Source organism: Echeneis naucrates, chromosome 6 (genome assembly GCF_900963305.1).
Source record: "Echeneis naucrates chromosome 6, fEcheNa1.1, whole genome shotgun sequence".
Taxonomy (NCBI): Eukaryota; Metazoa; Chordata; class Actinopteri; order Carangiformes; family Echeneidae; genus Echeneis; species Echeneis naucrates.
Window position 1 is genome coordinate 3493425 of NC_042516.1, and position 27016 is coordinate 3520440.

Genomic DNA, 27016 nt, shown 5'->3' on the forward strand with positions numbered 1-27016 from the left:
AGTCTAACATTACAGCACAATACAGCAAATCTTTCATGACTTTTTCATCTAGTAGTTATATTGTGGTACTTTAAGAATTATTAGCTTCCCACTGTCTGACCTCAAAAATATGTGCACTTCATTGAAGACTAGTTTGTGTGTTGTACAAAATTAAAGCTGCTTCTTTTTGTTGTGTTTTGTGTTATTTCTCCTTACCAAACAATATTGCCAATATTGTAAGCTGCATTTTGTTGTGACTGCTGCAGTCAGATGCAAAGATCCTGCAAAAAAATAATGCAATGCAAACTAAAGCATATGTAATTGATCAGAAAGAAAGAAATCATTTCATTGCCAGATCAATTCAATACTGATATTAATCTTTCACTGTCGTTAGTGCTATAGAAATTTCATTCATTCATTCATCCATCTTCAACGGCTTATCTGTTTCCGGTCAATCACAGGGCCAAGACACAGAGACAGACCAGAGAAGACCAGCAACCGCTCACACTCAAACTCAGACCTACGGACAATTTAGAGTCACCAATTAACCCAAACATGATGTCTTTGGACAGTGGGAGGAAACCGGAGTACCCGGAGGAAACCCACACAGGCATGGGGAGAACTTGCAAACTCCACACAGAAAGGCCCCAGACGTGGGAACCGAACCCACAAACTTCTTGTTGTGGGGCAATAATGCTAATCATGCTTCATGGTTACTCAAGCTCAAATGACAATTTGGAAACTCAATATTTTACTCTGGTGAAGCTGACAGATAATACAAAAAGTTGAATACTGTCCACCATTCTTCTCCAAAAACATTTAGATGCCTTTCACAAAATCCTAGAATGCAACCTTCACTTTTGTAAGTCATTGCCTCTCCCAGTAATGATAATATTGTTTTTGTCAGATCTAGTAATACAGCAAGTGAGATCATGGCCATTAAGCTCTTCTGATATCCATGTAGAGCTGATCTCTGACCTCATTAATGTATAACCTAGAGCTTTTATGTGTTCATGAGTTTAAATAATGAACAAGATCATCATCTTATATGGTGATATGGTGGGAGGAGCTTCTGTCCACCCAGAAGGTGAAGTGAGACGACTAGCCCAGTTTATACTCCAGTGCCATGGCTCAGGTCTGGCCCATATATCTGGGTAGATTCCTGCTATTATCCACAGATGTTTTTTTTTTTGTGTATGCACCAGAATTCGTGCAGATGTTCTAAAAAAGAAGACAGGGTTGCTGAAGAAAAAAAAAACAAAACTAAAGTTGACTTCTGTTCAGCAGCAGAACAAGTCCCGCTTCTTCCAGTCCCGCCACCTGTCCTGCATAATACCACACTGTTTTCTAATTATAAAAGGAGTGACCTGTCACAGTGGCATATATTTTGATCACAACCATAGTGCCATGGGTTTGAATTCCCAAGCAGCTGACTGCTGCACGTTATCCACTCCCTCACTCTGGCTGTAAGAATCAAGGCGAAACGTGATCATCGTTGAACTGCACCATACATATAGCCTTAAAATCTTAGTTTATAAATATGTGTTCATTTGACAATTATCCAGCTACAGAGCAGGTTAGTTCAACAGCAACCCTTACTGATAGTATGGTAGTATTAGACTAGAACTTTTGCTTATATTGGGATATTTCTTAAAATCAGGCAAGGACTTCCTTCCGTCTTGATGGAGTTCAGACCTGCACATATATACATCAACTAAGTCCCATTCATAGCCATGTTCAGCTATGATGTGCAAGATTGTTTTAGGCCCAGTGGGTTTTACCCAACACTTGAAACACAAGAAAGGTTCCCTTCCAGCTAAACATGATCATTCTAGGTTAACCTCAAGGCAGCGCTTGTGCTACTGCTGCTCAGCAAGAGCGAAGTGGATGAGTCTGCAGGAAGAACAGGGTCTCAGTTGAGCTCCTGGATGAGCCAGCAGAGGTCTGAGAGTTCAAAAGGGGGAGAAAATGGCCACAGCTAGGTTTTGTTTTATCTGGTTACACCTTGGGTCACATGTCACACAATGAACAAACTCACTGGTCAAAAACACCCCTTCAGGTGATGTGAAGATTAAACAGTTGTTGGGACATGAGTCCCAATCGCCTTCTTTTGTCTGCAGAATGACAGAACATGCTATCTCTGTCATCCTGAGTGGACATAGGTCAAAAAACTGAAATATTACGTGTGAATTATTTATGATCCATAAATGTGATAGCAGAGCTTAAACTTGTGGAAAGCTGGAAACTGCCGTCCTTTTACACCAAAGTGGGAAAATAAGCACCATAGGGTGCTTCTCTGAGTCTGGTGCTCAGGCCTAGATTTTAACTGGATGCTATTCAGCACTGAAGCTGTGTGTCAGTGTGTGAGAGAGAGTGTGTGTGTGTGGAAACAGAGTGATAATTATAACTGTCTGACACCTCTGGGTTCCCAGACTGGGAGGCCTCACAGAACAGCAGTCAGTCAGCCACCGCTAGTGTGTGTGCGTGACATGTTTCCATCTGCATCCTTCACTGTCACATTGCCACAGAAAAATAGAAAGTCTCCATGGATTCAGCTACTCAGCCATAAAATGGCATTTGTTTCTCCAACCACTTAGCTTAAAAAATGTTGTTCTGAAAACCAAAAGTTAGAATTTATCTGATTAAAAGGTGACAAAGTCGCTGAGATGTAGGCAGTAAATTCTCATACTTCTGCTGTCCAACTGTTTCTATCTCAGTCACATCCAGCTGCAATTGTGCTGCAGACCTTTTCCAACACTGCAAAAGCTTTATTGATCCAGGGATTGTTGACAGAACAGCACATTGTCCTGCTTGTTCACCTTCTGCTGACTTCAAACTAAAAGTTTTCTTCAGTCGGCCACGGATCAGCTGAGTTGAAAGAAGACTCGTGTCTAGTACAACTTCATCATATTGGCCCTTGAGAACAAAACATGAACAAGATAGAAGGCAAAAACTTTCATGGAAAGCAGGCAAAGGAATGCTTCAAATACAAAGCACAAACAATAGAGAAAGCAAACATACAGTGGCTTCTAAGGAAAAAGCATACTACAATGGGAGGGTATTGTTAAGCTTTGAATAGTACAACTACTTTTGCGGATACTGCTAGTCAGTTTGAACTTTTTGTTATTTAAAAAGAAAAATTAAAACAATTTCAGAACAGAAATCCCAACACACTAACATTTGCCCTAACATTTTTGAACAAATTTCAACTTTTCACTATCAAATATTACCAATAATGTAATACACACTGATAGAACTTAAATTATTCCTTTTGTATGTTTGAGTGCTGGGAGACAGAGAACAGGGTCATCAGAGTGTCTGGAGTCTCAAGTAAAGTTTGTTGAGCTTTTGTTATGAGGGTTTAGAAGGATTCCTCTTTCTACATTAGATTTAGTACTCAGGAGATGAAGGGTGCCATGATGATCATTCTGACACCTTTGAATATGAACAAATAACTCTGAACAGAAAATGAGTCAGAGTAGCAGGCCCATACACTCACATGCTAATCTGCTCTATTTTGGTGTTTCTTCTGGCCCAGTAGACTCCATCCCACAGCCCAAGTCTGGCCTATATACAGCGTGATAGTCAGATTGTCAAAGTAATTGTCAAAGTTAATATCATAAATTTCCATGTTCAGTGACTACACGATAACTAACTACATTGACCGTCAGGGACAAGTCAAATTGAATGTTGCTATATGTATGGTACAGTTCAACCATGACCACGTTTCGCCTTTATTCTTACAGCCAGAGTGAGAGAGAGGATAACATGCAGCAGTCAGCTGCTTCGGGGACTCAAACCCATGGCACTATGGTTGTGATCAAACTATATGCCACTGTGACAGGTCACTCCTTTTATAATTAGAAAACAGTGTGGTATTATGCAGAACAGGTGGCGGGACTGGAAGAAGCAGGATTGGTTCAGCTGCTGAACAGAAGTCAACTTTAGTTTTTTTTTTTTTTTCTCTCAGCAACGCTGTCTTCTTTTTGCCAATCAACTGTAGAGATAGTTGTATTTTGTGAATGTGCGTAAAGCAAGCCTGCTGTGGTGTCAGTGGCCACTTTTGAATCTGCTGTTGTTTGCACTTTGTCTCCTTGCATCAATTGCCACCATTTCTTTCCTTTGTGTTCCCACAGACACACACACCTACACACAAGGATACAGACATGCAAATCCAAACACGCGCACACACACACATTTCTGTCCATTCTTAGTAGATCAGATATTGCATGTTCCTGCCTTGCGATCTTGTAAATAAATGTTAAAATTTGCTGGTGTGTTTAATGTTGCATATGGGAAAATATTGCTAAACTGTCTTCAGTTGAACCCAATCTGTCAACTTTTACTGTTATTTATATCTAAATAAAATATTAATCAGACTTAATTTAACAGTTAGAATGTTATAATGTTAGCTATTCTTTTCCTGCTTAAGGACAGTGCCTTGAGGATAACTAATTCTAGAGTTATCATTTCATGTTAATATTTTAATATTCATTCTTTTTATTCATTTAATTTAGATTACCAATTTCCAACACAGGCTAGCATGCAACACTACATAAAAAGCTCTGCTTGAACTCTTGGAAGCAGTTGGACATAATGAATTGTGGACATTAGACTTGAACTCTGGCTCTTTATTCTCTGACGACTCAATAGGAAATGAATGCGAGTTTACAGTAAATGTAAAAAAGGTAAACAGCATTGTCTCTATTTAAAACCTTTTCAATATTTCACTATTTTATAAACAATGTCATTTTACTTTTTTTTCTCTCCTGGTTCTGTGAGCAGTATATCCTCATCTTATCATTACCATGGACACTAATTTGATTTTCCAAATTATGCCTGTACAGGATGCCAAAGTTAAACCCAAGCACTATCATGGGAACTTTACGTTCAATGTACCTTTCAGTGAAGATTTTTAGCTTCTGTCCTTCCACCTAAAAACTGTGACTGTGCCTATAGCCTTCTGCCCATTGGATTGTTCCACCACTCATGGGTCATAGTACCTCTGCAGCATCCAAGCTGAAGAAAGCCACCAACACCCTGACACATTAGTTTCCTTGCTCATCCATGCACCAAAGGAGCAGTTGGTTGAATGACTTGTAAACACAACAGCTCCTGCCACAGCTGGCACTGGCATAAAAACTGCAGAATTTTTTTTATTAAAAGGAAATAAAGGCTATGGAATGAAACAATTGTAAGAGAATTGGAAATATGACTGGAAGTTAGTTATAAAAAAGAAGAAATATGAAACTTACCATACAGAAAAACCTTTGCGTGAACCTACCTGTGACATTTATCCTTCGGCTCAACCTCGCACTTTTCTGTCATATCATAGACATACAGAAAAATATTAATGCGTGGAAATGCATGGATGGAGTCATTCACTGTAAGGAGTCACTCTTCATTTGAACATAATTGTGTAATGACCAGATTAGCCCCCGCAGACTTGTTATCGGAGTTGTCTATTACAGCTCTAAGGATTGAGATATGCTACCAAAATTATCAACATAAAGTTACGTAACTGGATGCTAATTGATGCTAAACACCACATCTGCACACATGCTGCCTTTCACACATACATATTGACAGTTGCTGCGCTGAAGACCTCACATATCTCTTTAAAACCATTGGAACGCTTCCCGTTTTCACTACCTTAATTTACATGCTTGCTTTCTTTTAACTTGACATATTACTATTTTTTATGAAAAGATAGACATACTTTAGCAAAGAAATTTTGAACTTTATTATGTCTGCTATACATAATAAAGTTTTTTTCAGGGAATTTGTTGCAGGTTCTCAACCATCCAAGTCATAGTGATCTGAAGAAGCTGAGTCTAGACTTAGTTGCAGATACTGGAAGATTTGAGTTCAGCAGTTTTTACAGGGAACTAGAGCTTATTAATCAAATAACCTGGTAAGGGATTTCAGTTATGGTCCTGTCTAGATATTGATCTGAGTTACTGTACTTCTGTAAAGTCAAAGCAGTTTGGATGTTTGTAGCCGTTTTTTAAATAAAGTGCAGAGATTGATGACTGTGAACATACCGGCATCCCCTTGTCAGTCAGAAACACTTCAACCATCTTAACTCCAATAAGTCACTCAAGACCTATTTTGTCCATTCTTATATTTGACTTTGTTAATTGAACGTATTTGTATATAATTGTATTTTAATTGTTTTTGCATCACACTGCTGCCACATGATTAGCTGCAATAACAAAATCTTCTGCGTAGAGTACATGTTGTGTAATCTAAGATAATCTAACTACAGGATTTAGTTTACCCCTATCATCTCTGCACCTCTAATCTTAGATGAAAGTTAAAACTGGATTTATACGTACACACCCATGTGTGTGTACGCCATGCACGCACCCAACCGCCCACCCATGTCTTACAGTAGACAAATGTCTGTATGAATGGCAGGTGTTTCAAATGAAAACACTGGACCACCCAGGATTTTCACTATCGCCCTGCCAACCTCTGCGACTGACGTATGAAGACCATTCACACAAAGCCTTTAACACTTTTAGTTCCCCTTCCACCAATGCACACACAGAGACACACACACTCAATAGTCAATACAAACTTTGCACAATTCCCTAAGACAAATGGACAGACTTCAAACACAAGCTCCAAAGATGGAAAGAGAGGGCAGCTGAGAGGGAAGAGAAAGACTGTCAGTGGCTTACCAGAGAGAGGGAGAGAGAGAGAGACCAACATCAACTCTCTGTTTCTCCACAATCCTCATCTGGAGAGAAATACTCAGTGTTAAGGCGATGGCTCCATTTACTCCTGTGGGAGTTCATTTGCTCCTTTCAGGCTGTGTGTGTATGTGTGTGTTAGTGTGCGTGTGTGTGTGGGGTGGGGGTGTAGGGAAGTAAAAGCGTGGGGCGCTGTCAAATAGCCCCCTGCTTTTAATGGCCCAGCTGCATCATTACCTTGCACACACACTGGGCTCAAATAGACTGAGGGAAAGGGAGGAGGAGGATAGACAAGTCTGTCAAACTGTGTGTGTGTGTGGGGCGGGGGCTCTAATCACTACCTTGTATACATTCTGCAGTAGGTGGGACTGAAAGACAAGGAGGAGGAGGAAGGGGACATGCATCTTACTACAAGCCATGTTAGTGCCTAACCCACTCACTGTGACAAACCCACACATACACACACACACACACACACACACACACATGGCCTCCAGGGTAGTGTTATAGTGGGTCTCTGTCATGAACAATGATGTAAAGCCTGTATTCCTGTCAAGTGTGTGTGTGTGTGTGTGTGTGTGTGTGTGTGTGTGTGTGTGTGCATCAAATGGACACACAATCCCCAGACAGAGCAGTCAGAAGGAGCAGGAGTGATAGATCACCATGTGTGTGAGACAGGGGTTGCATGGTGACTCACAATAAATTTCCATATAGTAAAATCCTTTATTTCTGGTTTAACAATCCATTTAAGCACATTTAATTTTGTTTGTGGTGGCCCTGATAGCCATATGTTGGGCACATAAATTTTTGATCAGGTGTCCATTGCAAATGCTGATGGGAATTACTCTTTTTCTACATGTTGCTTCCCCTTTCTGACTCCCCATTACTTGTCTCTCTGTGCTACACATGGTGGAATACGTGTTAAAATGCCCTAAGATCATATGCTTAGCTGGCAGGATCATTCAAGGGAAAATCTGTTTTTGCGAATTTGGTCTTTCACACAATTTACTATATTTACTATATTTATGTTGTTGTCAGATAGTTTTCCTTAATCCTTTACATTTAATTTTTATTATGAAACATGGAAAAGTCATTATCTACAATAGCTCATCACCAATAAAAAATAAATAAATAAATAAAAAAAACAACCCCCCCCCCAAAAAAAACAAAACAAAAAAAAAACAAAAAACAACAACAACGACAAGACAACAACTACTCAGATAAAAGCAAGCTATGTGACTTAGTGTTGTGTATAATTTTACGGAAACACTACATCACTACGCAGTGAGAGGAATGTTATGACTAACAACACAGGGGCATGTTCATCACTTCTTCTCTGGCAAGAATGTCAATGGCGCCCAACACCTACGAGCTTTGCTGCCCTGCTGCTCTGCATCCAATTTTATACTCATACTCACGCATTACTTCCAAGAATTCCCACTCCTCTCTCCATTTCGATCTCTGTCTCTCTCTCTCTCTTCCTCCATCATCTCCATCCATCCATCTGTTGTCAAAGCCTCTCAGCAGGGCTCAGTCGGTTGTTTTTGTGTGCGCGGCATACTTGGACTGTGGCGTCAGTTTGGAAATGAAGCTCGTTTGCATTTAAACACTGATCTCTGAGTACTTGGTAAACTTGACAAGAGGAAGATGAGAGGAGTGAAGTGGGGAGGTGGAGGAAAAGAGGGGGCAATGGAGAGTGAGAGAGAGAGGGAGAGAGAGAGCAAGGGGAGTAATTGCGACACTAAGGGACAGAGAGACAAACTGAAGAGAGAGAGAGGAATGAAAGAGAGTGTGTGGAGAACACTGGCTAATATAAATTCATTATGTAAATCCACAGCTCAAACAAATTGACAGGCCAGTATTACATCCAAGAGGAGCTGAATCAAGAGCATGAAAGCATTAGCTCAACTCACCCTTGACCTCCAACCTCAACCTGTTCACCGAAGTGTGCTTGTTATGCATACCAACGACTCAGTAGGGGCTGGCTGAACAGTAACATTTGTTTTCTTACAGTGGTAGTTGCTAATGAACTTTTCCATCCCACATCCACAGTGGAATGTAAACTATGCTGAAAGAAAAACACTGAAGCAACATGCAAACCCACAAATTCAGCTTTACCTGTGACCCAAATTCTCTCTTATTTGATTTTTGCTTCACATGTAAAAATATTTTTAAATGCTCCCCCAGAAACAACCAACACCTTCTGCTGAGGTGCCTCACACACTTCTCTGTTTGCTTCCTATTATTCATGTTTGCAATGACATGCTCAAAAGCAGTGCAACATTATGAGGGACAACATAGTTTGTTAATGAATAAGTTATAAGTATTTGATTGCTGAAGATCGCGCTGTTTGACTGTTTATTTGATTAAATCTTTGTAAACTAATTTTGATGATGAACAGCAGATAAGTGGAAAATGGTCATTCCCCAAAATCAGTATTTAATGCCTTTTGTGCCATATCTGTTTCTTGATGTGCTAATAAGGCTTTCATTAATTTATTTACTCAGAATTAATTCCCAGAGATCAGTCTACAACTGTTTTAACAGGCTACACACTGATCTCAAAATTGAATAATTGGTTGGTTTCCCTCATTTTATACATGGTCAACTATTGAGAAAAATCTGACAGCACTTAAAGCTTATGAAATGCTCTCAAAACCCTTCAATGTGCTCAACAATGAATAACATTCAGACAACAGAATCCTACTTTTTCTTGGTTGGCATTCTGTAAATCTGCATCAGGTTGGTGATTTATTTGGAGTGCACTCAATCCAATAGACACTCCACAACCCTCCCAACCCTGACCAATCTCTCACACACTAAAATAAATCAAGTTCAGCTCATAAGTTAAACCCTCATGAATATCCAAAACCGATTCAACAGTAACTTCAGCCAGATCCCCCTTCTCTGACTCAGTGGGCGGTTTGCCTTTGGAGCTGACCTGTGGAAGGATAGCAGCTCAACTTCATGCCGTTGAGCAGCATTGTGACAAGGGTGATGGAAGTTGGGGTCTTAAGAAGCAGCAGCTGCTGTCAGTGTTAACTGGCCTGGCAGATTTACAGCCAGGCATCACTCATCTCTGACCTGAGTTCTGCAGGCTTTAAAGACAGACAAAAAAAGTGAAGGACAGATGAATGCAGCTACAGAGAAAATGAATGCGGAAGGGGAGTGAAAGGGAGAGCGAGGTTCTGATGTTTATCCAGCACTTTGACCAATGTATCTTGTGTTGTGACAGCTCAGTCAGTTCTCCAGCCACATGCAGACCTGACTTATCAACACAAAGACTCCTGTGCAGTCATACTACAGATGAACAGACATAATTAATCATCAGCTCATATTTCTGAGTTGATCCTCTGCTTTAAAGAGAATTATGTGATGTGTCTTGAGTGTGTAGGTGCAGGTAAAGTGGAAGTTGGCTTTATGGCACTTAAACACAGATTTGAGTCTGCTCAGTGTCTCAGTTACAACTTATTTATCAGGTGTAGACCTGCCTGCACTCTAACACCCTCACACATCTTCTTTGTGAACACACTGAGGAGGATTCAAAGACATTTTGTAGGTTAAGTTGGGTTTGGGTGAAAGAATGGTGTCACCTGAGGCCTCATTAGATTTACAACTTCACAATCACATGAAAGTTCAAAACATGGCTTTTAGCACCAGTTTCAAAGAATTTGGCCACACAACAAAACAAAACAAAACAAAACAAAAAAAAAAATCTGTTTTCAAAGAATTTTGAGGAACTGGAGTTTTGGAGTGAATATCTTTACCGAGACATTCAAAGGCTTTGTATGTGTTATGTTAGGTGAAAAGTGCTTTCAAAAGCACGGATTGTAGAATTTGCTGCTTTGAGCAAAAACTACATAAATAAAAAACACCATTAGTTTGCCACTGACCTTTACAAGGGAATTTTGCAACATTTTAACCTAGCCACATGATAGTAATTTTATTAATTTTTAATATAGCTGTAATTGAATTAAAATAAAATTTTTTGTGAAGTCACATGACTGAAAAACAAACAAATTATTTGGGCATCCACAACACCGTTGGTCTACATGCCATTCATCCCTCTGCCATCAAGGCCTCAATCCAACTGCACATTCAATTAGCAGCATCCTGCAGCTACATGCATTTTCTGCCTAATTGACCTCTGAGTTGGAGTGGAGATCCAGTCAAGGAAATGACAACAGCTGCACAGGGTGAGACTCCACCATACTGACACACTAATTACACAGCAAACCACTCAATGTGGGATTTGAGGTCCTGATGAAAATGCACGAAAAGGACAAGGAGCAGAGGAGCGAATAAGAGAATCATTAAAAGAAAGGGAAGAAAATGGTTAATGGAAAAAAGAGATAAAAAAGAAAATAAGGGCAAAGGGAAGATGTCGGACCAAATAGTTGATCAACTATGAGATTGGGTTTTGTGATGAAAGCAGGGAGGATATTGAGACTGAGACAGTTGAACAGCCTTGGTTAAAGAGCACCAAAGAAAAAGGCTTTTCAAATGTTTTTCAGTAGGGAGCATAAAATGAAGGCAATATATTCCTGCAATCTTAGCAGCCAAAATTCACAGTGTTGAATATAAGAATTGGGTGTGATCATATTTTTTTTTTTTTATAAAAACAGACAAAGGCCAAATATTTGTGCTTTTTAATGGATTTAGTTCTTTCTTATGGTTTTCAAAATCCTGACATTAAAATATAAACCAGGCAAATTCTCATACCTTATGAGAGGCAAGCAGAATGGATTTATATGAATGTAGATAGAAGAGAAGGCGGAAACCTGTGAAAGAACAGGTTCTGCTAAATGTCTTATTGTCACCATTCACTGATATTCACTGTACAAGATGTGAAAACATATTAATCTGCTTTTTCTTGCAGATGTTCTTTACATATGTTGAAAACCTGTGATAAATGTGGACATTTGTTCTTCCTATCTGCATTGCAACAGGGGCAAATGGAGGGCAAGTGTAAACCAGACAAAATGGCATGCCTTACTGTGACAAACTGGATTCATATGCAGATAGATAGGAGAGAAGGAATCTTAAGTAAAACCCAGGAGAGAGGACAGAACCAGGGACAACATTCCCTCCAACCATAAATTTAGTTGCTCTACTGCCAGCACAGCAGTAACCTTTGATTTTTCTTAGCTTCACCCTCAGAAATGGTGTGTCTCACAAAGAAAACACTTTAGTGCATTGGAATAAATGTTTTAGCTCTCGGTAGTACACAACAACTCTGCCAGACCATCTGGAATGCAGGATCAGCCTTCACAGAGTTATGAATCTCAAACACAAACCGAATCAATGAGCGAATCTGATCCCTGTCTGAGCCTCAATAACTATTCCACAAGCACCCAGCAAGCTTTCAGGCCATAGCAGAGTTGACCATCAACCCAAACTGTCTTCTGGTCTTCTCTCATGTGCCCACAAAACACTTTAGTCAGGCCTGTAACAAGGTTAGAGAGCCAAGACGAGCACGGCTAAAGTGAAACAGCAACATGCAGTGGTCACCCCTTGATCTGTTGTAGAATACGCTCTTAAAAATATACATTTCTTCTCAAAGGATCTTTGTGAGATAATTGGTGCTGGAGAACATCATTACTTTTTCAAAGATCACTCAGGCCTGCATGGGTCTCTCCAGTCATTTGGAGTTTGCAGTGTAGTCATCTTGCTTCCAAAGGCCTGATATGCTCGACTCACTTCTGTCTTTGTAGTCTTCCACAGATTCGATTATGTGATTGTGATCATCTGTTATTACAGTTCATCTGAGAGATCCTTTGAGTAAAACCACAGTTTGAATTAGAAAATGGCCAGAGCAAGTGAAGTGTTTCCATCCACCTGTTTTTATTGATATTTTTGATTTGATTCTTGATTTGATTGATTGCAATTCAAACATGATGATCTGAATCATGATTTGTCTTCTCTAGTTTTCACTCTGCTGATGAGGAGGAAATAGATGGTAGTAGACAAACACAAAGATAAGAAGATAAGATAAAGATAAGAATGACAAAACTGTGACAAGCAGTATGTTTTTACACTTATACACTTTTAAAAAAATATCATTCACATTTCTTTGAAATTTGTCCTTTAATGTGTTAAATTTGTTCTATGTCCATTCACTAATATTCAAAGTGGGCGATATAAATACACATGAATCTACTTCAGTTGCAATTTTTTTAAAATATGTGCTAAATGTGTAAAATTTGTAGGACCCATCAGCATAGCCACAAGGCCAAATTCCACCATCTGCCCTGGAAGGATTCTCAAGTATCTCTTAGAAATGTTGTCCAGAATATTTGCAAATTGTGTGGAGAAATTTAAATAGTGATGACCTTTTTAAAGTGAAATTGTACAGTGACCATTCAAAGTAATATTTATGCAAAACGTTTCTGTTTGCCATACTCCTCGCGGAAAGATAGCAAAATAAAGCCTTCCATAAATGCACAATTTGAACCATCGAGGCAAGCAAAGAGCCTGAATGGTGGACTTGATTGAGCATCTGGCAAAAAAGAACTCAGACAATGCAAGACATGCACATATCGTAAGGCAACAAGCAAGCTACAAGCAGCAAGGACAGGATGCCTGTCTCATAAAAAAGGTTATGACAAGACTGTACGGATATTAGTAGTATTAATAGGACAAAGTCCGAAACAAAGTCGGCTTTCATTGAAGACATAGCAAAAATGATCCTACTTTTCATTTGCTTTATTACTATCATTTTCTTCTACAGGCCTGTGTTGCAGAAAGGTTTATGTATATTTGGTTCTTCAGTGTACATTGTAAAGTCATCAGCAAGATAAGCTGCGTGGGATGACTGTAAAGCTAAGTTGTTAGGGTGCATACTGTGTGGATAAAAATTCTCTGAGTGGGGAAGCCCTCAGTTCAATATCATTTCCATTTCCTGGCTCAATATACTGTACTAGCCTATCTGATAATAAAACAGACAAAATAATAACAAGAAGAGAAAGATGTGGCTGTAAAAAGGCATCTGCTTGACTCTACAAGCACAGTATGTCTGAGAATTAGAAATTTGTGGGTGTTGCAGTGCTTAGGGGAGGGTTCCGTTTTAATTCATTAAGACAATTTGCATGTTAACTCCTTCACTTGAACTCGATTTTTAACAAGAGTGAATACACATTCTACACTACATGATATAGGATGACAACACCATACTGTATGCAACCATGCTTTTCATCTTAACATTGGGATATACTTGTGCTATATGACATTATCCAACAATTATGGCATACTACTAATTCAAATGGGGAACAATCACAAAGTGAGGAACTCGGGGTTGTTTGCTATGCAGCAATAAGTTATTTATTTTTTCTACAATAAGCTAGTATCAGTCAGGTGGTTAGACCAGATCATGTTGGACTGCAGCAGCAAAACTCTTTAGTGCCTAAAACTGAACAATGGGGCACTGAATCTCCTGCTGTCTTTTTAGTTATTTAATAGAAAGATTAATCAAAATTAATTGCTTCCAATGGATTCAACAACAAAAACATCACCGCACTGGATTTAGGGAAATCAGTTAATGCTGGCAAACTGGTATGACTCCCTGGGACACTTGGAATGAGCCTACTGATAATAACTAGTTACACTTGTACCTGTCATGCTTTCATAAATTTGCAACTCTGGTGCAAAATAAAGCTCCACTGCTGACAGCAGAAACATGATCACTAAAACCTGTCTCCTCTGATGAACACTGTCTCCTATTTAATGCTGGTTTTCCATTAAATGCATTTCTTCAAACAATAAAGAATATCAGAACTCAAATATATTCAGCTTAATGTTATGTTTTGCACTCTAGTGATAGTGATGAGGGAGAGGAGAGGAGGTGCAGGGCGTCAGGCTGCAGTGTGTCTAGACAATATTCATGATCCATCTGTCTGCCACTGCCACAGCCACAGCCAGCGGCTACAGCATGATGGCAAACTCCATTACTACAGAAACATTTTCTATGTCCCTCTCCATCTCCTCTCTTCTCTTTCACTTCCACACTCCCTTCTCTTTATTTCTCTCTCTCTCCCCTCTCTGTCCATCTCTGCATTGCTGTCTGCCGGTCCACCCCTACCCCCGTCTCCCTGTCTACCTGTAGTTTTTCGAATCCCATGCCACTCTTTTTTGCCAATGTCTTCCTTTCTTTTTCTTTGCTTCCCTTTTTTCTCCCTCCAGCCCAATCTCTCTCTCCCTCTGTGTCTCTCAGGCATCACCAGAAAATATGCACTGGTTCAGAAAATTTTAATCATCCAGCAGTTTTCCCACAATGCCAGCAGCAGAAAATGACATTAACATTCACTCGAAACAACAACATTTTTAAGTACCCTGGTAAGAAGTTCATCTATTAGAAATGCCCCCACCCCTCGACCCCCCACCAAGAAAGGGTCATTTCCACTGCCTTAAGGGGGATAAGAAGGGTAGACAGAGAAGGAAAAAAGGGAAAATCTACAAAACAAGGTTGGAAGAAGGGGGTGGGGGGCTGTGAAAAGAATCTCATTTGAGGTTCGGAGGTGAGGAAAGGAATTAGAGTGGGAAAGGATGGAGATGGAAGAGAGGAAAAGATGAAGGGGAAGGTAAGAAATCCAAGTGCCAAGGATGGAATTGCTGCTTTAAAAAGTTTTTCCTCTTCTCCTAAAAGTTGTTGAAAGAGAACACTGCAGCACATCAAAGTGGCCTGGCAGACAGCCATCAGAGCCCATAGGTGTTCTTCACCCTCACTCTTCATCTTTCTCTCTCTTTCTCTCTGTCTCCCTTTCTCTGTTTCCATTGATCGCGACGACTCGAGGGAATGCTCTCATCATCTTGTTCCCTGGATTGTGCTTCTCAGCAGGGGGTAGGAGGAGGTGGGTGGGTGGTAGGGTGACCACTTGTGAAAGCAGCGAAAAGACTCAAACAAAAAGTGAAAGGAAATGAAAAGAGAAATCCTGTAATTTCCTTATAGGTGCTTTCAGTTGTACTTTTATCCTAAACTGTGGTATATTTGACTCTTCCCCACACTCCTGTCATGATGCCATCATTTAGGATTTTAAAAGGATTGTAACAACTTGATTATATTCAAGACAAAGTGCACATATTAGTTATGATGTGTATAAGCAACGGTACAACTGTAAAACCAAAAGGTAACCAATAGGTCAAACAGAGGAAATCTAAGAAAACTCATCAGCCTGTAAAGCTTGTTGGTCAGACTACGCCCTAAAAAGACTGTAGCCATTAGTATGCGTCAACATTAGGAGAGCTGACGATAGGGAGGGGGGTGATTTGTATCATTTGATGGCGTGAGGCACAGAATGGGGAGGCACAGTGTAGCATTATCCTGCAGTACTCACAGTTGAAGATTCCAGGTGGTGGGTGCTGGGTGACAACGGGGCAGTTCTCCTCATCGCTGTTGTCCCCACAGTTATTCAGTTGGTTACAGATCAGCGAGCCTAGACGCAAACAATTCCCATTGGTGCAGTGGAACTTGCACTCTGCACAGCCAGAGGGGAGAGAAAGGAAGGGATGGGAAGAAAAAATTATTATTTAGCTAAACTTTTTCAAATGTTTCGTTCTCTGAAAAGAGGTGCATTCACAGCCTTAACTTCATGGTAGCTGATGTTCCACATGTTGTTCAAGGCAAACACAATGCTTTGTTTATTCAAGGTCCTGAAGTCATGATTGCTTTTCAGTGATCATAAGGGAAGTGATCTGTTCTGTTAATCAAATAATTGTTTGAAAAAGAAAAAGCAACATTTAAGAGCCATTGAGCTCTAAAGTGTATTAAATCTCTAATAAACTGTGAAAATAATGAAACACTCAAATGTTGTGAACAGTTTCAATGTGAATTTCCAACCGTTAGCACCGTCCAGCACAGCACAGCCATTTTATCTATGAGTTCAGACTCCAAAGTGGAGTTTTGAGCACACACATAAGCTAAATCAGAAAAAATGGTTTCCTGTTCAAAAGACAAATATGCTACAGCCATGAAGCGTAATGTGTCATGGTCATTATCCAAAAACTTCTTTCCTGCTACAGTACATATTAATATGCTTGATTAGTACTATATGCTGAAAAAAACTCAAAGTTGTTTACATGAATGAAAAATAAACAGGCTCGTCATGAGCTGACTCAGAGTTATGACGAAGAACAAGGAATGGTACACATACCTATCTACCTACCAATTATTTACTTTACTAAACCCCAAAAGGGTATGTTAAATCGGTTGTGTGGCAATACATGGAAGAGGGAAAGTGTTAAGTGCAAAAATGAACGAGTGAAATGAAAGTAGTAAAAGAAAACAGAAGGGATGTCTCAGATTAGCAACCAGCTAGCTTTTTAAAACCTTCCTCTAACAGCAAGACAGAAAGAATGAGCTAAAAGGCCTGACAGAGCAGAACCCAAGTTATCGTTACAGGCTGAACTTTCATCATGGTGGTTGAAACACTGGAAAACAACGTCATGGTGTGTGCTTCAGAGTGTTTGCTTTATGGCACCATGTATGAACAGTACATATAATATAGATTGGCTCTAGTATTGAGGCTAGAATATGACTTCAAAAGGATTTTTTCTTTGCAGTCAAAAATAGTCAATATGATTATAGCATCTGATGCCACCACTACCCAAAAGGCTCAGCTGCTGGAAAGAGATTCAGGTGTGCTACATACGCTTGCGTCCATTAGTCTCATAATGAGGTTTGTCAAGTGGATTGTTGGTGTATTTATATCTTGAGACAATGGAAGACTATTGTCTAAAGTTAGTATTTAATTGTTATTTCAGATATCCTTACTTTGAATTGGAGCTCATACATGGAATGAACTTCAGAGGTTTTCTCTGCCTTCAAAAGTGACAGAGATACATTTTTTCTACTTGTTGTGAAACAAAAACACAGATGTTCTTTCTGAGAGGTTTTTAACAGTGTTGCTAAAATGTGGCATATCACCATCTCTGACACATTTAAAAGGATTAAATAGTCTTGTTTTTCCCAGATTAATGATCAGGAAATGCTTGATGGAGCCTGGACTTCCATTCCCAGGAGCCCTGGAACCACAGGTGCAAAGGAGATACGTTTAGGCCATTTACTATTTCACCTCAATAACACAAGGGACTCACAATAAGACAGAGGAAAGTATTACTGGTCTCAGTCAAAACACCAGAGGACAAGCTCCTGACTATTAGCTTGTGGTACACTAAAGACAGAAACAGAAATCTCCCAGCATGCATTATGGCACTTCTGTATTTACATTACATCCCCCTCATTTCCCCAGTCAGACTTTTGCTTGGTTAAAGAACGCACCATTAGTTAATGGGAATGATTACTGCCAGAAAAAAAGTGATGCATTGTTGTCAGTGCCTAAACTAAAATAGTAACTAAATAAATCTAAAATCGGTGCCATGTCTTTTTCCTTGTGTTTTATTTTGGATGCTGAACCTTAAAACCCATGAAAAGATCCAGGGTGACAGGACAGACACAGAAACAGACCTGAAGCTGTGCAGCACTAAATTTTTCATTCATTCATTCCTCTCCTACCACTTTATCCGTTTCCGCGTCGTGGGGTTGATGGAGCCAATCCTAGCTCAATCTGGGTGAGGGCGGGGTCACCCTGGATAGGTCACCAGTCCATCACAGGGCCAACACACAGAGGCAAACAGAGACCAACAACTCAAACTCAGACCTATGGACAATTTAGAGTCACCAATTAATCTAAACATGCTGTCTTTGGAGCATGTGGAGAACATGCTTACTCCACACAGAAGGGTCCCAGGCTGGGAATCAAAACCACAACCTTCTTATTGTGGGACAGCGCTAATCACTACGCCACCATGCTGCTAGCAATAAAGGTAAGAAAATATATATAAAAAAAAAAACAGATGTTATAGTTGCCTTTATAGAATAATTTCTCAGAAATGTGTACTGCTTCATATGTGGACAGTATGTGAAGCTAAGAAAATAGGAATAATTTGCACAGACACCCACTAAATTATGATCAAATTATGTATTTTCCATTGTGACAAATCAGCCTGACTCCTGCGCACCAAACTCATTACTTAAATTGATTGCATGGCTCTAATTGACCACTGCAATCAAGTCTCAACACGTCTGCTCAGAATTCTTTCCTTCTTCGTGTTTTTGTCCTTGGCAAGGTTATAGATGGGCGATAGAAGCAAACAGTAATCCTTCACAGGGAAAGTGGAAAGAAACATTTTAATGAAATGCATTAGAGTAGTTGTGGTTGGGGGAAGCAGCTGTGTTTAATCAACACATGCAAGCACAGTTGGCTGGTACCTGCATGTACAACACGGTAGACATGCACACATCTTGTGGATCTGCTCCTGGTGTGAGTCCTTCTGATGTATCTGGCTGGCAGTGAGAAACCAAGTGACAATTTTTTCCTGTTCCTCTCATAACAAGAACAGCTTCTCCTGCTCTCGTCTAGACTGGGCTGGCCAGTGTGGGGTGGGAACACAGGAAAGAAGAGGAATTCAAGGAACAGAGCAGTACTACCATTCTTTGGAAAGAGCCCTCTTCCCTTCTTCCGAGTAGCAATTAGTCAAGCCTCTGTGAATTGACCAGCCTGCCCTCTCCTCACTCTGACTTTAATTTTGTCTCATCTATTACTCTGATTTTCCGTCTAGCCAACCTTTTTCAGTCTCATCTATTCCTTTGTCTGTCCTCTCCTCTCAAGCTCTATTGCTCTCTTATTACACTTTGAACTTGTCTGCCTCATCTTGTCCTCTCCTCTGTCCATCGTCCTCTCACTATGTGTCTTTGATTTATCTTTCCCATCTTCTAACCATCTCTTGTCCTCCTTGCAGGTCATTATTTATACCTTTGCACTGGTGACAGGCAGAGCCTGATATTGTTTTTGGGTTTCCTGTCCAAATGGATGTGATATCTAAGTAAGGCTTTCACTGTACTTCCACTGGACAAACATCCACTGGACTCAAGGATGAACTGAACAGATTTTGATGGTAAAAAATCAAAGACCCAATTTTTGCCTTGCAGATGCAATATCTCATTAGCCCTTTGACTTCTCCAAATTCGGTACAAACTTTGCCTCAACTGTGAATAATTAAAGAGTGGTGGTCAAAGGTTAAAAGTCAAAGTGACAGTGAGCTCAGAAAACAGGATTTTAGTTGATATTTCATTCTTTGTTATCAAATTTGCCCCAAATGACCATTTGGACTAATGGCTGAGCTGATAAGGCTTTGGTGGTCAAAGGTCAGGGCCACACAGTCTTACAAAATATGGTTTTGGCCCCGTCAATACAATGTCTCCATGTTGCCTTGCTGGAACTTATTCAGATTTGGTACAGACACTTGTGATTGAGTTTGAAATCACTCACTACTTCACTTCTAGTTCAAAGCATTAAAAAGACAAGACATGAAATTGCAAGGAAACTGGAAGACCTTTTCTACTACCAGGCAAACAGGCACAAGGGTTAATTAATGAAATTTAAAAATGCCAAGTGGATTATTGGGATAAATAATGCATCCCTATGTTGCAGGATATGATCAGCATCTGAGGGATGAAAAAATGTGAAGGAAGCGTTCAAAAGGACTCATAAGAGCACTATAAAAAAAAAGACATCAACTGTGTATGTCAGTGTCGCAGTATATAGAAAAATGCTATTCCATTGCTGTTAGACACTATTTCTTCTTGACTATATGAAACCTTGACAGGTAAAACCTCTCAGGCAATAATGATGTTATCTTTTGAAATCTGCCATTTCTATTAAATCTATCATGTCCATTCATTACAGTTTGCCTAATAAGCCACCATCAAATCAGCACCCTCAAGAAAGTGATAATAATATAAAAATAATAATATTAATATATATAATTATATAATATATAATAACAATATAAATACAAGTACCGTGTGTATATAAATTCACTTCCACCTGCTGCTGAGTCAAAAATTTTGTTCCACAGGTTTGAATCATGACTATATATCCCATGCATTTTCATCTTCTTCTTCATCAGAAAAAGAAGATGTTCAGCCCATCATTTCCAAAGATACCAAGGCATAGTATTCAAATTGAATAGGAATGTCTCTGCTTGTTAAATAGAATCTCTTGAGGTAAAATTTTAAAATTTGGCAAGCTGTATCAGTAGTGTTTGTAGAAACATACTAAGATTTTAAAAAAATTGGCTAAAAATAAAGAACAAACTCAATAAACAATATTTGATTGTATGTTTTTTTTAACTTTGTCCTGCATGTTCTGTTTATTTAAAAAACGCAAGCAGGAGGAGGACAAAGAGAATCGGGAAGGACACAGGATAGATGGCAGTGGTACAGGGAAGTAAGAGTGATTGGAAGAGAAGGAGTGAAAGGAGGAAGGGAGGACAGTAGTGGTAATGATAAGATTTTGGATGATCAGAGTTCTGAAGATCAAGGTAATAACAGGATATTATTAAGGGGCTGGAAAAGGAGAAGAAGGAAGAAAGAAGACTGCTCATACAAGGCAGTGATAACAGAAGAACTCCAAGTACACATTAAAACAAACCTTTTATGATAATACCGGTGGCTCTTTAAAGTATGTGTGAGTGACTCTCTAGCATCTCATTCACTACATAATAAATGTTTCCAAAAATGGCTCAAAAAGGAGTTTACCTTTTCACAGAAATGATTGGTGATAGAGAAGAAAAGGGCGTGGAGAGTTTATTTTTGTTTGATTTTTGGTGATTTGTTATTAGTTGTCTCTGTTACTTCTGACCTCAGCACATTTCTCTAACAAGGAGAAACTCCTGCAGTGGGAGGAAACTGCTCATGCAGACTCAGAAAGAAAATGTTTGCATGAACTCCACTTTGGCAAATTTGTGTGTGTGTGAGTGTGTAGTTGTGCCTGTGATATAACAAAATTTTGTCGACATTGCTTGCCAGTGACAGACTGGGGGCCAGAATCTTGTTTTTGGCAGTGTTTGATTTTTTTTTTGTTTGTTTTTCAGTGTGTATCTGGCTACGTGGCAACCAACATGTCCTTGGGGCGTCCAAATACAATTGTGTGTTACTGTGTGTGTGTGTGTATGTGTGAGTAAATTAGAGTCAGTGGGCTGCTTTTGCTGCAACTACTCTCAGAACAGTGGCATTATTAAGAATCAAAAAGAGACGGTTTGCAACATAACACAGCGCAGCAGTTTCTGAACTTGGACAGACTGCATGATGGGACAAAGTGAGTCTGTTAAAGCATGTACAGACACCTCCATGTCCATGAGTGCTAATGCTCAAGTTGGCCTGACAGCCTTCAAGACTCCTCACACTGATTTTCCAACTGAGACAACTGATTACACTGAATCATTATATCATTCAACTAAGTACTGACATTAATGTTAATTGTACTGAGACTTCAAGTGATATTCTACAAGGACAAAACTGGAGGAGACTAGCCCGTTCCTTCAGCTGTGTAAGCCTGATCTTCCAGGATCTTTAGCTACAGCTGCCGTTATTGATTCATAAGGCCATCACTTTGGTAAGATGGGAGCATCTTAAGAAAATATTTGATTCATTCACCCTCAAACGCTTATGCGGTAGAGATGACTGAATCCCAGCTCACACTGGGTGAAGGCGGGGTACACCCTGGACACCAGTCCATCACAGGGCCAACACACACGAGACACACAGAGACCAACAGCCACTCACACTCAGACCTATGGACAACTTAGAATCACCATGACACACACAGCAAACCTTATGCCTACTACATTTAACCTCAAGAACATTGTCACTGTTAGAATAATTTCAGAGAATAGAATTTCTACATTTACTGTGAGTTTGTCACCTACAATACTGCAGTAAAGTGCAGTTGTGTAACAAAAACTGAGATGTGTCCATGCTATCGATAGCACTCCTTTGACTCTATTCATTTAATACACGCATTTCATGCTGAAATATACTGCCAGAAATTCAGAGTTTCATTCACTATCATACACTATTACACTGTTTTTACCTTGTTATTTACAAAGTAATAGTGCAATAGTGTAATAGATCAGATTTACATCAAGAAGAAACAAATAAAAACAGATCTCTAGACATCCTGAACCTCAGTACATAACACAGTACAAAGTCATTAAGGAATTAAGTCAAATCAACATATAGTTAGTCACTGATTTAATTGTGGGCAGCACGGCAGAATAGTGGTTAGCGCTGTTGCCCCCCAATAAGAAGGTTGTGTGTTTGGTTCCCAGCTTGGGTCCTTTCTGTGCAGAGTTTGCATTTTCTCCCCATGTCTGCATGGGTTTCCTCCAGATACTCCAGTTTTACTACCACTGTCCAAAGACATGCATGTGTAGGTGAACTGGTGACTCTAAATTGACCATAGGTGTGAATACTAAAGTGAGTGGCTGTTTGTCTTTGTGTGTTGGCCCAGTGATATACTGGCCTAACTTGTCCAGGGTGTGTCCCCACCCCTCGTCCAACGTGAGGTGGGAATAGCTCCAGCAGCCCTGCGACCCGGAAACGGATAGAGCGGTTGAAGATGAATGAATGAATTATAGAATTGGAAAAAGTTTTCATATGAAACTAATATAATATAAGAAATATAATAACATAATATCTTTTTATTATTTTTCTGCATTTTTTTGTTGATTGTTTATTATTACAGTAGATGAATTGGCCATCTACAGAAAAGTTTACTGCATACCTTAAGTCTATTGGAAATTGAACTATTAATCGCACCATCAACAGGATAACTAACTCAGAAACCACCGCTAAACAAAGTTGCTAACAACTCCCCTATGTTCTAAACACAGATATCACTCTTTAAATCAGCTTACCTTTTTTTCTATTGAGTATGATGCACCTTACAATGGTGTTACACACTGTCACTTAGTCCAGAACAGTGTCTGCACTCTGTACAGTACCTCCCCTCGCTACCCAGCAGCCTGCATTCCTGATGTGGGGTAGCAGGTTTACAGGGTAGCAAGGAAATAAATGCAATGCTGATTCATCTTTGAGTGAGGAAGAATTTGAGCTTCTTTTAAGTATGCTCGATGCAAATGACTACATTTTCTTTTATCTCCTCTCTTCACTCCTCCTTCCTATTCTTCTCCTCCCATCTAACTCTTCCTTCTACGCCTAAAATAGGATTATACTGGAGCGCTGCAAGTGTGTCAATCACAAAAAAGCAGAATAATGCAATTACAAATGTTCAAATATTAATCAGCATAAAACTGACAAGCAACCAACAAAAGAACACATGGGAGCAGCAACTCCCAACCCACCCAGCCTACAACTCCTTCCCTATGTCCACTGAGAACAGTTAATTTCAGGATTTCATTATAGTGATCACTTGTTTTGAGTGTGAAATGTTTTGTTTTGGCTGCTACATGTTGGCAGCCCAGTGTTCTATGTCAAGAAGCCATCTTTGTATATTGACAGACTGAGAAGCCTTCCAGCTATTAGTCATTTGGCAGCTGTGAAGCCAGACACATCTTTGCTTAACACAGAGCTCCAAGTTGAATCTGTCTTTAAGTAACACGACTTCTGGCAAGTACTGTTTTGGACGACATGTTTCACAGTATCTTTGAAACCCTCTCTGAAGGTCTCCCATATATGAACCATGTGCCCAACATGTTGGGAGTATGTTCAGTCATTTGGTGATGCTTTAGCAAAGCTTCCATTGTATGCAATGAAATATGTTCTGTGGATGAAATTAAAGTGATTAGCTTGTTGGTTGAGGTTCCTGGAAGATGACCACTTGCTCTGCCAGATTAGTTTCTGGCTTGAGTTGGAGCTATTTTAGGAGAGGTTTGCCTGCAGTGTGTCAATAGACAGGGGCTTACAGGAGGCCTAATACCAAATAGATTTATTGCGAGTAGTCCAATATATTGAGAGTAAAGACACTACATAATGAAATAGATGTATGGGGAGAAAATATGGTGGTACAGTGCTTACTGCTGTGTAGATGGAAATCAGAAAGAAAGGTACATTGTAATGTTCCTGGATACCTTGCTGGAGTGAAATGGGGGAGTAGCTCAGATCAACCTGAGAGGGTTGCCATGTTCTCCTCCACTGACCTCAAAGACACAGAAGAGGCTGGAATTTGGAGAAAGCACTACAAATTTCCACTGTAGGGCATGCACACCAAACCCTCCTTTGCCTTTTTGTGTCTGGATAGTGGTCTCATAAATATTGATGTGATTTTTTCTTGTGGCCTCTATGTGGAGATACATGTGTGAAACAAAAGTGAGAGAGTTTTCCATCTTTGTAAATCTGTCTCCACCTTGCAGTTCTACTTCTTTAGCCTGTCCTGTTTCTGTTCTGACTCTAATTCGCCTCCCCTCCTCCGCTCTCGCCTTGTCTCATCATCTCTTATCTTTTCCTTCTCTCAATATCCTCGCTCCTGTCTCCTCCTCTCCTCCTCTTTCACTGGCTGTACTAATTAAACATGTCAGAGTCATGCTGACTTGGCACAATTGCCTCATAGTGAAGGAGAGGGAGAGAGAGAGAGAGAGAGAGATACTGTGACAGAGGGAGAGAAGTAGAGAGAGACCTTCAGGCTGTTTCCTCACTACAGTCCAGACAATGCATCACTACTGGTCTGCTGTGCGTGCCTGTGTGTGTGTGTTTGTGCGTTCTGTGGGCAGGAAGTGAATGTATTTGTGTATGCCTCAGGGAGATGTGGTCACGCTACGTGGCAGCAGAGCTAGACTGCGTTTGAACATTCCCTATTTACTTTGTTCCAACAGGCACAGTCAGCCTGGTGGCACATGCTGGACACCTTGTGAATTTCTCCAAATGTGGAGTAATGGTTTGTAAACAAAATGATGTTGCATTCATATTTACTGTTACTTTGACACCACACTGACAATTGCTACTGCAATCATGACATATAACAACAACCATATAAACACAAAATAAGCATGCCAGTATCTGATATTAAAATATGTCTGAGGTGCTTTCCATCAGAAGATTTTTTTTGTGCACTACCCTTCATTGTGACAGCAGTCTGTCAATATCATATTTAATTGTTCAATATTGCTAGACCATACTTTATTTTGTCAATAAAATCCCTTTAAAGAGTCTCCGTGAAGTCTTCAATCATCAGTGAGTAGAAACTTTCAAACTGACACAGACAGACACTGTGAGGAAAAATTAAAGATGTGTAAGAGTTCTGAGAACCAGTAGTAGTTGCATTTGTGTGTTGATGTGGCAATCTGATCAACACAGCTGCGGTGGCTGAGATGCACAGCTCATGGATATAATTAGGGTGATATGGAGGCAATTTTTACCAAACATAATTTAAAGTAATTATTAATCATTTACATTTTTCTTCTTTTTGTTTCCACAAAAATGCTACTAATGGAAAATTCGGTTCTTGAATGATTTATTCAAGGCTGGAGAAAGTAAATCCTGTGAAAATTCTCCCATGCTCGTGTCGATCTTCCCAGAGACGAGAACCAACCTGAAGAGTGGCATTAGTAGAGGACTCGTGAAGTGACGCTCTTCTCTAAACAGGGTTAGGGTTTTTTTCCCCACAGACCAGACCTGCAAGAAACACTGCTGCAAAACCCTGACCTTGAGTTGCCTGTGGAAAGCATCAGCATCATGCAACCCTGACAAAGCATAAGTGATTGTGTTTTCAAAGACAGGGTTTGGTACACCCCCATGTTTGCCAATTTATCCCACTACGCTAAGCTGAAACATGTGTTAGACCATGTGCCAAAAGGGGAAATGATAGCTGCCATCTCACAACACTGGTTCAGGAAGGTTCTAGTAACTATGCTCAAAAATGTTGCCAATTTTGTGCCTTTTGTTCCACAAGAAATGTGGGTGAGGGGGTCCAAACACCAGAGACTGCTCACTCTCCATCAGAAAAACTCTTTGGCTGCCTGAAATGCATTTCAAAAATGTATTTATATAGCACCAAATCAAGGCACTTTACATATAGAGCAGGTCTAGACCAAAGTCTTTATAAAATGACTTAAAAAGACCCAACAGAAAGAGAAAGCTCTTTTTCTTTGACAGTGGCAAAGAAAAACTTCCTTTAAGAGGCAGAAACCTCAGGCAGAACCAGGCTCAGGGGGGGCGGCCATCTATCTCGACCAATTGTGTTGAGAGAGTGAGAGAGAGTGAGAGAGAACCAAAAGTAAATATCCATCTAGAGAGCGGAGTGGCCTGCTAAGACTAAGTAAGGAACTATGAGCTCTCTGAGATATCATGGAGCTGGGTCATTAAGAGCTTTATATGTATCAGAAGGATTTTAACTGGGAGCTGATGCAGAGAAGCTAACACAGGAGAATTGGAATCTCTTTTTCTAGTTCCTGTTAATATTTGTGCAGCAGCATTCTGAATCTACTGAAGGCCTTTCAGAGATTTGTTTGGACATGTAGATAGTAATGAATTACAGTAGACCAGCCTAG

At 39.9% G+C, this 27016-nt stretch overlaps 1 protein-coding gene across 2 annotated transcripts in view; it reads right to left on the reverse strand.

Moving 5' to 3' along the window:
- The window catches only part of LOC115045596 (low-density lipoprotein receptor class A domain-containing protein 4), a 193200-nt gene that overhangs the window by 71207 nt on the left and 94977 nt on the right, over nt 1–27016 (reverse strand). For both annotated transcript variants that reach the window (XM_029505361.1, XM_029505360.1), the window contains exon 3: nt 16006–16146. In XM_029505361.1, coding sequence (XP_029361221.1) covers nt 16006–16146 — 141 coding nt within the window. The remainder of the gene's footprint in view (nt 1–16005; nt 16147–27016) is intronic.